Source organism: Ochotona princeps, chromosome 6, assembly GCF_030435755.1.
Source record: "Ochotona princeps isolate mOchPri1 chromosome 6, mOchPri1.hap1, whole genome shotgun sequence".
Taxonomy (NCBI): Eukaryota; Metazoa; Chordata; class Mammalia; order Lagomorpha; family Ochotonidae; genus Ochotona; species Ochotona princeps.
Genome location: NC_080837.1, coordinates 59,885,798 through 59,901,415, shown reverse-complemented (window position 1 = coordinate 59,901,415; position 15,618 = coordinate 59,885,798). Strand labels below are relative to the sequence as shown.

The 15,618-nt window shown below is 43.3% G+C and overlaps 1 protein-coding gene across 3 annotated transcripts in view; it reads left to right on the top strand.

Moving 5' to 3' along the window:
* The first annotated feature begins 10,540 nt into the window (after positions 1-10,540).
* The window catches only part of SEC23A (SEC23 homolog A, COPII coat complex component), a 51,824-nt gene continuing 46,746 nt past the window's right edge, over positions 10,541-15,618 (top strand). For 2 of the 3 annotated variants that reach the window (XM_004584780.2, XM_058666362.1), the window contains exons 1-4: positions 10,541-10,734; positions 13,910-14,151; positions 14,333-14,390; positions 14,573-14,659. In XM_004584780.2, coding sequence (XP_004584837.1) covers positions 13,931-14,151; positions 14,333-14,390; positions 14,573-14,659 — 366 coding nt within the window. In that variant the 5' untranslated portion in view covers positions 10,541-10,734; positions 13,910-13,930. Of the gene's footprint in view, positions 10,735-10,781; positions 10,992-13,909; positions 14,152-14,332; positions 14,391-14,572; positions 14,660-15,618 lie in introns of those variants that run through there. The other variant, XM_058666361.1, reaches the window with a different exon arrangement.

Sequence of the window (15,618 nt, the reverse complement as noted above, 5' to 3'; positions counted from 1 at the left end):
AAAAATCTCTTGGCTTAAATACAAATAATCAAAGGATGAAATTATCACAAACATCCAGAAATTTTCCATTATTAGCACTGGATCATTCCTGTGAGATGGTACTATTATTATCTTTACAGGTGTGCAAACAAGGCAGGAGTGAATCAATTGACTTGTTCTGGGTCACACAGTGCAAGAAACAATGAAAGTATTTTTTTTTTTTTTTTTTTTTTGGATTAGAACCGGCGCCCATATGGGATCCCGGGGCGTTCAAGGCGAGGACTTTAGCCGCTAGGCCACGCCGCCGGCCCGAAACAATGAAAGTATTATGTCTGCTCCTTTCTAAGCATACTCCAAGAGCAAACAATTGACCTTTATTTTCTACCATGTATGTTTACTTTCAAGGACTTTTTTTAGCGTGTGTGTTGGCTTTATTGTTCTAACCAGGATGTAACTTACTTAATTGGAGATACAGGGAGACCAGTCAGGTGAAGAGCTAAGGAGTTAGTAGTGCTTCCCGATTGTAGCTAGACAGTTGCTGACAAACTAGAAAGTGGCTTTCATTGGGACTGGCACTGTGGTGACGCTGTAAAGGCGCTGCTTGGGTCACCTGCATCCCACATCTGAGTGACCCGTTGGCATTCCTGGCTGTCCTGTTGTGGTCTGGCTCTCTGCTAACGTGTACCCTGAAGGAGAAGGCAATGGCTCAGGTGCCTGGATCCCTACCAGCTAGGTAAGAGCCCCGGATAGAGTTCCGGGCTCCTCCTCCAGCAGTCGCGGCTGGTTGGGGGCATTTGAGGAGTGAGCCAGTGGATGGGAGATCTGTCTCTGCCTCTCTCCCTCTGTCAATGTTACACTGCCTTTCAGATGACTTTTTAAAAAATATTTTTCATTGATTTTTTTTTTTTGGAAAAAACTGACTTAAACAGAAGAAAAATAGAAGTGTTCCTGTCACCCAACATTTGGGTGATAACAAGAAATTCGGAAAAAAAAATAAGCAATGATTTCATTTTTGGATTTTCTTACAGATACTTTAAAAAAATATAGAGATATATAAATTATTCTCAATTTGGCCTTCCTTTTCTGGAGGACTCATAGTTACTTACTTGACCATTCGCCAATGAAATAATGCTGCACACTCTTCAGAATGTGTAAAGGAACAAAGGAAATGGAGAACAAAATGAAAGTTTCCTGGGATGTAATGATAAATTACCTTCTGAAAGAGGAGGTGAGTAATAATTAAAAAAAATGATTTGAAATGGTTCTGAAAATGTGATTTTTAGTGATGAGTTCAGTCTGGAAAGGGAAATTCCTAAAGGTAGCTTGCTGCTTTTTGAAATCCAATCTGACTTAAAAGAATTAGTGAGAAACTTTGGATTTGATTTTCACATGGTTTTAAATTGGAAATTGTGTAAGTATTTTGGATATTTCAGTGAGAAATGGGATAGCTGAGAATAAGTGATGTTTAAATTATTCTGAAAAAATGCTTCATTTTTGGAAAGCTGAACTTCTGAAATAACCATTTTATATAAACTCCTCTGAAGAGAAAATGATTTCTGTGGTACTGAACTACTTCAGGTGCCTTGTTTTTAGAGATTTCAGGTCAGTTTTCATTTGACAATGAAAGATTTTGTGTGTAATGTCCCTTATGTTGGTGGTGGGCTGGGGAATTCCACGAGGGTTATGAGAACAGAGTGCTGTGCGTTTATGGGTGATGTGGCACATTGAGGTGGCTGTTTATTGAGGATCAAGGGATGTTAAGTTATCCATGCACAACTGAATGCGAAGGCTGTTTCTGTCTTTTGTATCCTGTAACGCAGATTGGATTATTATTGTGCATAGGAATGATTTTGAGGAAATTATTTAGAATACAGTTGCAGTGTTTCTTACATAGCTTCTGTTTCTGTTGATTGGGTGTAGAGTTCAGAAAATGACATTTCAGAAAAGATTCCAAGTGAAAAATAATTTAGTCTATTTACGTTAGTATTTCCATTCCCGTTTGTAAAGATCGGCCACAGCAGAAAGTCTACTGTCTTCTCTCAGTTCTTTTTTCTTGGTGACAATTTAAGCTTCATTTAGATAGAACTGTTTTTTTTTTTCAAGATTTATTTGTTTTTATTACAAAGTAAGATATACAGTAGGAGGAGAGATAGAGAGGAAGATCTTCTGTCCGATGATTCACTCCCCAAGTGACCGCAGCGGCCGGTGCTGTGCCAATCCAAAGCCAGGAGCCAGGAACTCTCTCCAGATCTCCCACATGGGTGCAGTGTCCCAAGGCTTTGGGCCGTCCTCGACTGCTTTCCCAGGCCACAAGCAGGGAGCTGGATGGGAAGTGGAGCAGCCAGGATATGAACTGGCACCCATATGGGATCCTGGCGCATGCAAGGCAAGGACTTTAGCTGCTAGGCCACGCCACCAGCCCCTAGTTAGAACTGTTTTTAAAAAGATGTATTTTATTGAAGGATTTATTTTATTTATTTACAAAGCAAACCTACAAAGAGAGGGACAGAGAGAAAGAGGTAGAGAGGGAAAACTGTATGTTGGGTCACTCCCCAAATGGCTGCAGTGGCCAGGGCTGGGCCTGTACAAAGCCAGGAGCCAGGAGCTTCATCAAGTCTCCTGTTTGCGTCTCAGGCACCAAGAACTTGGACCATCTTCTGCAGTTTTCCCAGTCATGTTTGAAAAGAGCTGGATTGGAAGAGGAGTAGCCAAAACTCGAACTGGAGCCCATATGGGATTCTATCACTGCAGTCATAGCTTATCTGCTTACTTCACAATTGTGAACTTTGGCTGGCTCCTACATTTTAAAAAAGATTTATTTTTGGGACCATCACTGTGGCAGAGCAGGTAATGCTAGGGTGCTGGCATTCCATTTGGGTGTGGGTTGGCAGAGTTATGGAGAGAGAGAAAGAGACAAATTTTCTTTTACCCACTGATTCACTCCCTAAATAGCTGTAGTATGCATTGCTGGGCCAGGATCCAGAAGCTTTAACTCACTCTTCTATGTAGCTGCAGGGACTCAAGTACATGGGCCATCTGCTGCTGCTTTCCTAGCCATTAGCAGAGAGTTGGAATGGAAGTGGAACTGCTGGGACTGGAACTGGTACCCATATGGGATGTTGGCATTGCAGGTGGCAGCTTAATCTGGAAAGCCACAATAGCAGCTTCACTTGCATTTTTAATGATTTAGTTAGCCAGTTAGTTTTGACCAGTTTGTTATTGTTTGTAAGGCACTGTAGTAGGTAAGTTTTTATTATGTTGCTCAGCAAGTGGACAGAGAAATATTTTAAATGTTAACTAGGATAAGTAAATATTATTTAAAAAAAAAAAAAAAAAAGAGGTTTGGGCCCAGCGTGGTGGCCTAGCAGCTAAAGTCCTTGCCTTGAACGCACTGGGATCCCATATGGGTGCCGGTTCTAATCCCGGCAGCTCCACTTCCCATCCAGCTCCCTGCTTGTGGCCTGGGAAAGCAGCTGAGGACGGCCCAAGACTTTGGGACCCTGCACCCATTTGGGAGGCCAGGAGGAAGCTCCTGGCTCCTGGCTTTGGATTGGCTCAGCTCCAGCTGTTGTGGCCGCTTGGGGAGTGAGTCATCGGATGGAAGATCTTCCTCTCTGTCTCTCTTCCTCTCTGTATATCTGACTTTCCAATAAAAATAAATAAATAAATCTTTGAAAAAAAGAGCTACAAGGTAGAGATGGGTGGAAGAACTTTTTCAGCGTGCATAAGTGAAGATCAACAGGACGAGAGGAAGCAAAGCTCATTTACATTAGAACTTGTTGTAAAAAAGGGTATCAGCCACCGTTGCTAACATGTTGGCAGAGATCAAAGGGTTATGATGCGGCAGATCCTATGTGTGAAAGCGAGTTCGAGCCCCAGCTGCTCTGTCTCTGACCCATTTCCCTGCTGATGTGCCTGCTAGGGAGCAGAAGATGGCATTGGCTTCCTGCCATCCGTGTGGGAGATCTGGACAGAGTTCTGGGCTCTTCTTCACTTTGCCTTAGACTGATCTGATCATTGTGGCCATTTTTTGGGTAACCCAGCAAATCGAAGACTTCTCTCTCTTCTCTCAGCTCCTGTCACTCTGCTTTTCAAATAAATAAATCTTGAAAAAGAAAAAATGCAAGCAGACGCTATGGCATTATAAAAGGCTTTTGGCATAGAGATGTTGTATGCAAGTGCTGTGATTTGGGTGTGTCTTCCCTAAAGTTTATGTATCAGAAGTTTAATCTACAAGTTCATATGTTCATGATATTTGCTGGAAGTGCATTTTGGAGGTAATTAGGACTAAGTAGCATCATCAGCATGGGTTACCCTGATGACATTAGTGGTTTTATGAGTACAGAAGAGACACCTGTCCTAGCACATTCCTTTTGTTATAGTGCAGCAGGAAGGCCCTCAGCAGGTGCCATTCCCAAGCACCGTGCTCATAAACTTTCCAGCCTGCAGGATCCTGAGCCAAATAAACGTGTATTTTTTGTAAGTTACATAGTCTGGTTCTTTATTATAGTAACAGTAAATGGATTAAGATAGAAGGCTAACTAGAAATGGAGCTAAGAATGGGTGGTCATATGGGGATAGTGATATGGCAAGTGACAGCTTAATTTATTGTGCTTCAATACTGGGTCCAATAATGTCTTTGCTGTTTTTAAAGATCTGTTTTTTATTTGAAAGATAGGGTGACACATAGAGAAGGAGAGGGAGAGAGAGGGGGGTTTCCAATCCTCTGGTTCATTTCCCAAATGGCTGCAACTACTGGAGTTGTTTTCATCTGGAGCTCAAGTGGGTGCAGGGGCACAAGGACCTCAGTCGTCCTCTGCTGCTTTCCCAGCTCCCCAGGACATAAGCAGGGAGCTGGATTGAAATGAACCAGCTGGACCTTGGACTGGTGTTCACGTGGGTTGCTGGTACAGCAAGTGGAGGCTCTGCATGCCACAACATGGCGCTGGTCCGATAGTCCTTTTGAATGTAGACCAGAACGCCTTATAGATATTACCCTCAAGTTATGGACTAGGGACACTACTGATGCTGAAAATTGAATGTGGCTTCTTCTAGTGAACCCTACAAAAGTAGTTGGCTAGAGACTTTGTCAGCAGTTGAACAAAAAAAAAAGTTCTTGTTGAAGAAAATTTAAATATTTCATTCATATTAGAAAGCAGAGTAAGCCAGGAAGAAAAGGTGAAAGCTCCCTCTGGTGGTTAACATACACCGTTCCAGAACTTGACATGATCATGCTTCGGTGGACTATGCAGTACTGGAATCTCCTAGATTTGAAATACCTGTGGGTTTTGAAGTGAGAAGGAGCTTTCTGGCTGTTACCTATTAACTAATATTTGGGACAATTCAGGGTGGGAGATTAAGACTTTCATAAGCTAAATACTTGCCCTGATAGTCCTGAAAAAAATTTACAAGATTAAATATCTTTGAAAATGTATTTAAATCTCACTCTTTTAAAAAAAGATTTATTTTATTTTTATTGGAAAGTCAGATATACAGAGAGGAGGACAGACAGAGAGAAAGATCTTCCGTCTGCTGATTTACTCTCCAGGTGACCGCAACAGCTGGAGCTGAGCCAAGCCAAAGCCAGGAGCTAGGAGCCAGGAGCCAGGAGCCAGGAGCCAGGAGCCAGGAGCCAGGAGTCAGGAGCCAGGAGCTTCCTTGGGGTCTCCCACATGGGTGCAGGATCCCAAGGCTTTAAGCCGTCCTGGACTGCTTTCCAAGACCACAAGCAGGGAGCTGGAAGGGCAGTGGAACTGCCGGGATTAGAACTGGCACCCATATGGGATCCTGGAGCATTCAAGATGAGGATTTTAGCCACCAGGCCACCACGCCAGGTGCTAAATCCCACTCTTGAAAATTGACAGGGAATATTAGCATATTAGTCCCCTTTCATACACACACACACGGAAGAAAATTATTTTACATATTTAACTAAGTGTGTCCTAATTTGATTTAAACATGGAACCTCTTCTCTGTTGCTCTTAAACCTCTGGCATTTTTAAAAATGCCACTTTGATGTGCTTGGGCCTGTGGATGCACTAAGCTAGACCTTGTTAACCAACAGACCTTAGAAAGATTTTCTGAACTCTGAAGCAGTGAAACCAACAAGTTCTCAGAACTGTCAGAAGCACTGAAGTAACATCTTAGGAACACTCTTTGTCACATAGGCGTCTGTAAGGCATCATCAAATGACTGGCCTCCACCCCCAGGTGCTGATATGGTTTGACAGCCAGGAAATGCCCCCTCTCCCTCCTTTCCTGTAGACACTGGAGAAAAAAAATTGAAACATTTGTCTCACCCACCTTCTCCCATACCTCAACCCTCCCAACCCCAATCAGAGGCGCATATGGTCATGCTTACCTCTCAACTATGTAACAATATTAAAAATAAAATTAAAATAATAAAAAAGTTGGGACCCAGCATGATAGCTCAGTGGCTAAATCCTCACCTTGGGCACACACTAGGATCCCATGTGGGTGCTCATTTGTTTCCTGCTTGCTCTACTTTCCATCCAGCTCCCTGCTTGTGGCCCAGGAAAGCAGTTGAGGACAGCCCAAAGCCTTGGGATCCTGCACCGTGTGGGAGACCTGTAAGAAGCTCCTGGCTCCTGGCTTCAGATCGGCACAGCTCCAGCCATTGTGGCCAGTTGGGGAGTGATCAGCAGACAGAAAATCTTTCTGTATAATCTCCTTTTCCAATACAAATAAATATTTTTTTAAAAACTTAAAAAGGAAAACATTATTTAACATGGAAGGCATATTTTACAGGATGATAAGGAGAGACAGACTGGTTCCCTCCTTGTATGGCTGCAATAGCTAGAGTTGAGCCGATCCGAAGCTGGGAACCAGGAATTTCTTCCAGACCTCCAAAGGGTACAGGGGCACAAGAACCTGAGCTATTCTGTGCTTCCTTTCCAGGCCATAAGCCTGGATCTGGGTCGGAAGAGGAGAGGCTGGGACTAGAACAGGTGCCAAAATGGGATGTGGGTGTTGCAAAGGTGGAAGATTAGCCTACTATGCCATTATGCTGGCCTCTTGAATTATGCTCTTGAGGTTTTCATTTTTGTTCACGAATGTTAAAGGAATAGTAATTAAAACAAAGACAAGACAAAACTTACGGGCCTGAGTGGTAGCCTAGTGGCTAAAGTCCTCGCCTTGAATGTATGCTGGGTTTTGTTCCTCCTGCTCCACTTCTCATCCAGCTCAATGTTTGTGACCTGGGAAAGCAGTCAAGGACAGCCCAAAGTCTTGGCATCCTGTACCTGCGTGGGAGACCCGGAAGAATCTCCTGGCTTCGGAGTGGCTCAGCTCCACCCATTGTGGCCACTTGGGGAAGTGAATTAGTGGATGGAAGATCTTTCTCTCTTTCCCCTTCTTTGTAGGTCTGCCTTTTCAATAAAATTGAATAAATCGTTTTAAAAAATAAATCTTTGAAAAAAATAAGTTGAAGTGGACAATGGTATAGTGAACGAGAGTGGGAGAGAGAGAACAGTGAGAGGGAGAGAGGGAAGAGATTTGAAGTGGAGCAGCTACACTTGAACTGGAGACCATGTGGGATTCTGACACTGCAGGTGGAGGCTTGACCTACTACACCATGGCACTGGCTTTCCATTTTTTTTAAAACATAATTTGGAGTAATTGATTAATAATGATTGAATAAGTCTATAAATGATGAAATAGCATGAAGAAAAAGAATGCAAGAAAAGCAATGTCATTAAAATATAATGTGACCTGTTAGATTTACTTATTTGATTGCTGCTATTTTAAAGGCAGAGTTTAAGAGAGAGAGATCTTCTATTTGCTGGCTCACTCTCCAAATGGCTCCAGTTATCAGGTCTGGGTCAGACTGAAGCTGGGCAGGTGCTTCGAAAAGTTCCCCCACATGTGTGTAGGGGCTCAAGAACTTGGGTGATCTGCTGTTTTTCCCACATGCACTAGCAGAGACCTGGATTGGAAGTAAAACATCCAGGATGTGAACCAGTGCCTATTAGAATGCCAGCATTGCAAGTGGTGGCTTTACCTGCTGTGACCAATTCTTCCCATTATAAAAGTGCAATAGATATACATAATAATTGCTAATAGAACTTTTTTTTAAGATTTATTTATTTTTATTACAAAGTTAGATATACAGAGAGGAGGAAAAACAGAGAGGAAGATCTTCCATCCAATGATTCACTCCCCAAGTGACCACAATGGCTGGTGCTGCGCCGATCCGAAGCCGGGAACCAGGAACCTCTTCCAAGTCTCCCACGTGGGTGCAGGGTCCCAAAGCTTTGGGCCGTCCTTGACTGCTTTCCCAGGCCACAAGCAGGGAGCTGGATGGGAAGTGGAGCTGCCGGGATTAGAACCTGCGCCCATATGGGATCCTGGGGCGTTCAGGGCAAGGACTTTAGCTGCTAGGCCACGTTGCCGGCCCTTGCTAATAGAATTAAAAAAAAAGGAAAACTGGAAAAACTGAAGTTGAATCAGTATTTCCTGATGGTATATCTAAGGGTTAAGCTCATTCCTCTCAAAGCAGTAAAAATAAATAGGTAAATTTGTTGTTTGTCCTGACATCTATTGTCATGCGTTGCTTACTGACAGGGAAGCCTTCTAAGAATTGCGTTCTTAGGGAATTGTCATCATTGTCTAAACATCATAGGATGGACTTTCACAAGCAGTTGATATAGCCTTCTACACACCTAAGAAATACAGTGTAGTCTATTGCTCCTTGGTTATCAGCCTACCTGTATAGCTTGTTATAATATTGACTATTGTAGGCATCTGTCACACAACAATACTTGTGTATGTAAATATAGGAAGTACAATTAAAAAACTAGGCAATAGGAATGCTTTACCGCCTTTAAGATCTTACAGAACCATTGTTTTTTATGTGGTCTGTCATTGACTAGATTACCATTATGTGATGCATGATGGCTTCATTATTATAGGAATCAAAGCCTTTGTTCAGCTGAGAAGAAAGGAATTAGAAATTTTTAATTTCTTTGAGCTATAAATAAAGGTGCCCTTTTGAGAATCATGAAATGCATGACATCACCGATGTGTTGTAATTTAGTCTTGGTGCCCAGGGTCCATATGGATCTTGTCATCTGTGGCTATGGTCTGAATTTTTGGGTCACCAACATTCACGTGTTGAAATCTTGACCCACAAGGTGATGGAGTTAGGAAGTAGGGCTTTTGGGAAGTGTTAGGTCACCAGAGCAAAGCTCAGGGTTCATGCTGTGGTACAGGTTGTTAAGCCACTGCCTACAATGCTGGCATCCCACATAAGAGTGCCAGATTGATCTCTGTTCCGGCTCATGCTAATGTGCCAGGAAGGCAGCAGAAGATGGCCCAAGTACTTGGTCTTTTGCTGTCCCCGGGAGAGACAAGACAGGCTTTCAGGCAACTGGCTTTGGCCTGGCCCAGCACAAGCTATTGTGGCTACTGGGAGTATAAACCAGCAGGGGGAAAGTCTGACTCCTCTCTTATTCTGCTTGTCAAATAGATAAATGAAGCTTTAAACGAACAAGGGCAGAACTGTCACGCATTGGATTAGTGTTCGCATAAAGCAGCCTTCCAGCCTGAGACGACAGTGGGAAAACACCAGTTAGGAATCAGAAGGTATCAGTCACAGGTACCAAGCTTGAATCTCCCATTTTTGTTGCTGTCCCATTTTTGCTTCACTCTTTGCTTGGAATGAGAAGTTAGCAATTGTGTGGAAATTACTCGGCTCAGGATTGAATTGTGTGTGTATGGGTTGGGGGTAGGGTGAGGGGTATGGAAATGGGATGGCAGAGGCACGGATGGAGGAAAACAGACTGCTGAGATTTTATTAATAGTAAGTAGATTCTTCCAGGTAGGGGATTCTGGCCCGTTTTGCTTACATCACATCACCAGCATCTCAACCGTGTCTGGCACACAGTAAAGGTGTTCAGTAAATATTTGTCCAGCTGAAGTGAAAGAACAAACTTCTCACTTTGTTCTTGCAGAGATGCGACTGACCGTTCCCGGCAACACTCGGGCCCCCTAGAAGAGGGGGCCCTAGACGCCTCCATTTCTCTCAGTAGCTGCGGAGGAGTGCACTTGACAATGGAAGAAATTCTCCATCTATCCAGAAATCCGCAAGGAGTGGAGGTCCACCGTGGCTCTGGAGGGAGCGGAAAGGCAACCGCTCAGCCGCCGCCCAGGCCGCCCCGCCCCCCGACGCCCTCCACGCACTCTCCGCGTCTGTACTTCCTGTGGTGTCCGCTGCCCGCCCAATTCGGGGTCCTCCCTCGGGTCGGCCCGCCCCTCCTCCCGCACGCCCCGCCCCTCCTCCCGCACGCCCCGCCCCTTCTCCCCTTCACGTCCTGTCCCTCCTTCCCCACGCCCCGCCCCTCCTTCCCCCGCCTCCTGCCTCAACGCCACGCCCTTCCTTCCCTCACACCCGCCCCTTCCTCCTCTACGCCACGCCCCTCCTGCCTCCACGCCCCGCCCCTTCCCCTCGCGCCCTGCCCCTCCTTCCGCCTCTACGCCCCGCCTCCTCCCCTCGCGCCCCGCCCCTCCTTCCTCCTCCACGCCCCGCCCCCTCCCTCGCGCCCCGCCCCGCTCCCTCCCCTTGACGTGGCAGAGGCGGCACCAGCCATGTTGGCCAGGCCGAGGTCCTCGCCGAGGCCGGGGGCGGGGCGGTGTCTACCTTGACTACGGTGCTACGGCTGCTCCAGCTCGGCGGAGAGGGCTGATTTTGTGTGGCTGAGGCTGCGCCCGGCGTGGAACTCGGAGGAAGGGTAGCGTGGTAAGCACCGACCTCGGGGTTACCTCCTCTCTGGGGGCTCGCGGGGCTCGGCAGGCATCCGCTGGGCCGCCGTCGGCGGCAGGCTAGGGTCTTGGGGGTCCACACTCGGGCTCTCGGTACCGGCAGCGCACGAAGTAGCCCGGAGGCTGCGGTCCGGCGCGGTGGGTGCGCGTCCAGCCCCGAACCTGTCACCCACCACCTGAGTAGCTGTCCCCGGGAATGGGGGCACGGCCCCTCACCCAGCTCCCATGGATTAGGTGGGAAAGGTGGGAGTAGGGGGAAAATGGCAGTTCGAGCATCCCGCCCCACACCCATCCGCGCCCTCGCCCCAGCCCATCCTATCTGCTGGACATGGAGGCTTCTTTCATTCCTCCCTGATCTGAGGTGTTCTAGACTTTGAACCGAGGTAACTTCGTCACCCATCATGCGGCCCTGGTAGTTACAGGGTGAAGGAGGAGTGCCAGGTGCAGCGAATGCCTTGGGCCTTGGTTACAAATAAAGTACGGTTTTCAGACAGGACCAGCCTTAGCCCGTTGGGCTTTTATTGTGCCCGTAATGTTTTCCCTAAGGAAGAGGCAGAGCAAATCTACAAGGAATCACCGGATGGGGGGGTATTGGATTAACTCTTCGGTACAATTTCCTCAGCCTCTGAGCCCTCAAAAGCCACGGATTATTTGCCAAAAGTTAATTTGCTTTCACAAAAAGTATTAGATTTCAATATAAAAGCGTTGAATCTTCCTCTCTCCAGTAGGGTAATGAACAGTGTTTCCAGGTGTCCACCCATTTTTAATTGACTCAGAATTTTGGAGTCGGGTGGTCTACCCCGGAACTCCAATTTTCTTGATGAGAAGAGTGAAAGTCAGAGTGGCTCAGCCGGCCAAGATCATACAGCTAGTGTTCAGAAGCCATTGAAGACACTTCACTGAGGACTTCACAACTGAGAAGTAGAAGAAATACGATTGACTAGAAGTTACATTTGATGGGAAGGGATCAACATTTTACTTGAAAATTTATGTTTCCCACTTTATGTATAAAAGGACTGAAGTTGTGTTACTGAAATACTCAAATGGAGAAAGTGAAAATACTAATGTGTATATTTGATATACTATGTTGAAATGACAATACATTCAGTTCTACCCCCCAAAATTACTAAAAACGTTCTTACTGTCTAGGAAAAAATGGGAAAAAAGATGACCGCTTTGTGTTTTCTATTACTTTTTCCTTTTACACACTCACACACACACACACAAATTGTAGTATGTTAAGTCTGCATTCTAATTTGGCATGTGAGTAACGTTTGGTTTAATATTTTTATGGGACATGTTATTAAAGGAGTGAGTGCTTGTCAAATAATGTCATTTTATAAAAGGCTACTTTGTAAAAGAACTTTTGCAAATTAGTGAGTTTAAGACTGCACAATTTCTACCTTTGAAGATTGTGGAATTCTTACCTTGAAAAGGTGGGGGAGGTCAGGGAAGTATTTTTCATGGCCTCCTGGTTGGATCTGTTAAGCCAAAATAGGTAGGAGTTTCAGCAGGAATTTGGGAATGTAAGAAATCTGGATGTGACTTAGTAAATATCATCTTAACTCTGAGAAAAGAATGTGCGAGGAAGAGAAGTGTGTTTAAATATCACTCAGATCATCTTTAGAGTATCTTAATAAAAAAGTAACCCTCCTCTCTGTTAACCTGTTGCAGAAGTTCAGCTTGACCCTTGCCTGTGTGTTGGTGTCTTCCTGCCAGGACTCTTAGGGCTTTTCTCATGAGGTCCCTTTAGAGTCCTAAAGCAGTGGTTCTAAGGAGCCACTTTGCTCTTAAACACTGTTGAGAACCCCAGGAAAAATACCAACTTGATTGAAGATAGGCCACGTTTCATAGGTACCCCTGCAATATGTTGTATTATGTTGTTTAGATTGAATTGTGTGAAGGAAACCTGGCCTCTCATAGATCGGTAGCTTTTTTTTTCCTGATAATTGTGCATATTCTTTTTTGGTACTGCACTGAAACACAGTAATTTTAAATAAGAAATAAAGGTTAATTGCAGTGTGGAATCTGAACCCTCACAAGTAACTTTTTGTTCTTTGTTACATGAAGAGCCTGTGCTTTGATAGGCTCATCTGCTCCTGCCTGTTGCTGTACAGTGAATTATCTGTTTGAAAGATGTTGCTTCATTGAATGATATGGAGCTTTCCATTGGGGACATGTTTCATAATGCAATATATATTTTAACTGCTATTAATAAATAGCACTAATATCAGGAAAAATTTAATATTAGGAAAGCTGTCAAGCTTTTGGTGGTAAATACAAATTTTCAAAAATTTTTAATATTTGCTTAGAAGCTCAGATTTGTTAATGGTGAAAGGTGTAGGCTTTCCATAAAGTACTCATTTTGTCCATTCTTGAGAAAAGTGTCTGCTGAACACCTAAGTACTAGTAATGTACTGCCCTTGGAGAATGGAGAAAACAGAGAATTTTTTGGGTTGTGTTTCAGATAAGCAGTTATGATTGGTCTGAAGTATTTTAGTGGTTATCTTAATGCTTCTGGAGATGCATTTTAGATGCATTGTAAGTTATAGGGACAATCAATAGTAAATGGAACATTTTGTTTCACATGTTCTGTAGAAGTGATAAAAGGATCTTATAGTCTTAGCATTTTTATTGCATCTGTAACAAAGAAATTGTTGCTAAAAACAGGATTTTTCTCGCTGAGGAGCTTGTTCTATTTTAACTACCTTCTCCCTGTTCTAGGTTTTATTTATTTATTTTTTTTTGCTTAAAATTCATTATCATTCAGCAAGCATTTTTTTTTAAAGATTTATTTTATTTTTATTGCCAAGTCAGATATACACAGAGGAGGAGAGACAGAGAGGAAGACCTTCCGTCCGATGATTCACTCCCCAAGTGGCCGCAATGGCCGGTGCTGTACTGATCCAAAGCTGGGAGCCAGGAACTTCCTCCAGGTCTCCCACGTGGGTGCAGGATCCCAAAGCATTGGACTGTCCTCTGCTGCTTTCCCAGGCCACAAGCAGGGAGCTGGATGGGAAGTGGAGCTGCCGGGATTAGAACCGGCGCCCATATGGGATCCCAGGGCTTTCAAGGCGAGGACTTTAGCCGCTAGGCCACGCTGCCGGGCCCGAGGTTCCCAGATTTTAAAATGTGTTTTAATTTTGTTACAGAAATAAGAATCAAGCTCCACAATGACAACTTACTTAGAATTCATCCAACAAAATGAAGAACGAGATGGAGTCCGATTTAGTTGGAATGTTTGGCCGTCAAGTCGATTGGAAGCTACAAGAATGGTTGTTCCGGTTGCAGCCCTGTTTACGCCACTGAAAGAGAGACCTGATTTACCACCTATTCAATATGAACCTGTTCTTTGTAGTAGGACCACTTGCCGTGCAGTTTTGAATCCTTTATGGTAATTAAATGTGTGGGAAAAACTAAGGAGGCACTGTGATTCAAAAACTTATGTTCTTTCTTGTTTATATAAAAGTCCCTTTGTTTTGTAGTTATTTTGTAGATCCAAAGAGCTGTAAAGTTTAGTATCATTCTGTTTATACTGAATTGAATTAAAATGTGTATTTCTTTTCTTAAAATAGCCAAGTGGATTATCGAGCAAAACTGTGGGCTTGCAACTTCTGCTATCAAAGAAATCAGGTATGACTAGTCCTGTTGCCCATGTCAGTGCTACAAAATAGTCTTCATAAGGAACAAAATACTTTTCATATAATCAAAACACCTATTTTTTAGTAACTAAATTTAGAAACAGATGTTTTCAGTTTAAAAAATTTTATTTTAGATGAATGATTTGTTAATTTTTGTCTTTTTTTTCTTTGTAGTTTCCACCTACTTATGCTGGTATATCTGAACTGAATCAGCCTGCTGAACTTTTACCTCAGTTTTCTAGCATTGAATATGTAGTTCTGGTAAGCAAATAAGAGCAAACATTTAGAAAGTTTTAAATATCCAGTGGTTTATTTTGTACCAAAATAATTGTTGAGATGATTAAAATACATGATCACACATTGATTTAATGGGACATTTCAAACATCTAAACTGTTGGGGTCAATTTGAAGAAAGTTGCTTCTCTGTTATAGTTATTTGGTGGGTAACCAGACACTGGTTAATGCGGTGCTATTTTCTACCCTGAGTGGATTAGTAAAACAATTAAGTATCAGTCTTGGTCTGTAGTTGGAAGATCATTTGACAAATACTTTGTCAATGATGCTGAAGTCTGTTGAGGTATCTAAGTAATCAAAATATTCTTGTATTATTTCTTATTAGGAAAATAACCTTCATTTTTTACCACCTTCACATAGTTGTGTATATATTTTAGTATGCGAGTAATATAATTTTTTTGAATGTTGTAGAGAAAGCAGAATTACTATTCCTTGGAGTAAGTCAATAATTTTAACTGGCCTGGCTAGTTTCTGGGTCTCTGAAAGTTCAGGTTAGGTTTAAAAAATTTTTATGAAAATTACCTCAGTTTGTGATTAAACTTTATAAATGTCTTATTTAAAAGTAGCAAGTGTTTGCTGTAAGAAATAAAACCTTATGTAATTAAATGAAATGGAGAATCAAAATCCCCTCTATAACTGTACCTACACCTATTTTTTTTAAATTTTATTTATTTTTATTACAAAGATATACAAAGAGGATGAGAGACAGAGAGGAAGATCCTGGCGCGTTCAAGGCGAGGACTTTATCTGCTAGGCCATGCCGCTGGGCCCCAGCTACACCTAATTTTTTTAGAAAGATTTATTTATTTGAAAGTCAGACTTAGATCTTCTATCCGTAGGTTTACTTCTCAGATGGCTGCAACAGCCAGCACTGGTCTGGTGGCAGAAGCCAGGAGCCAGAACTTTCTTTTGGGTTGCCCACATGA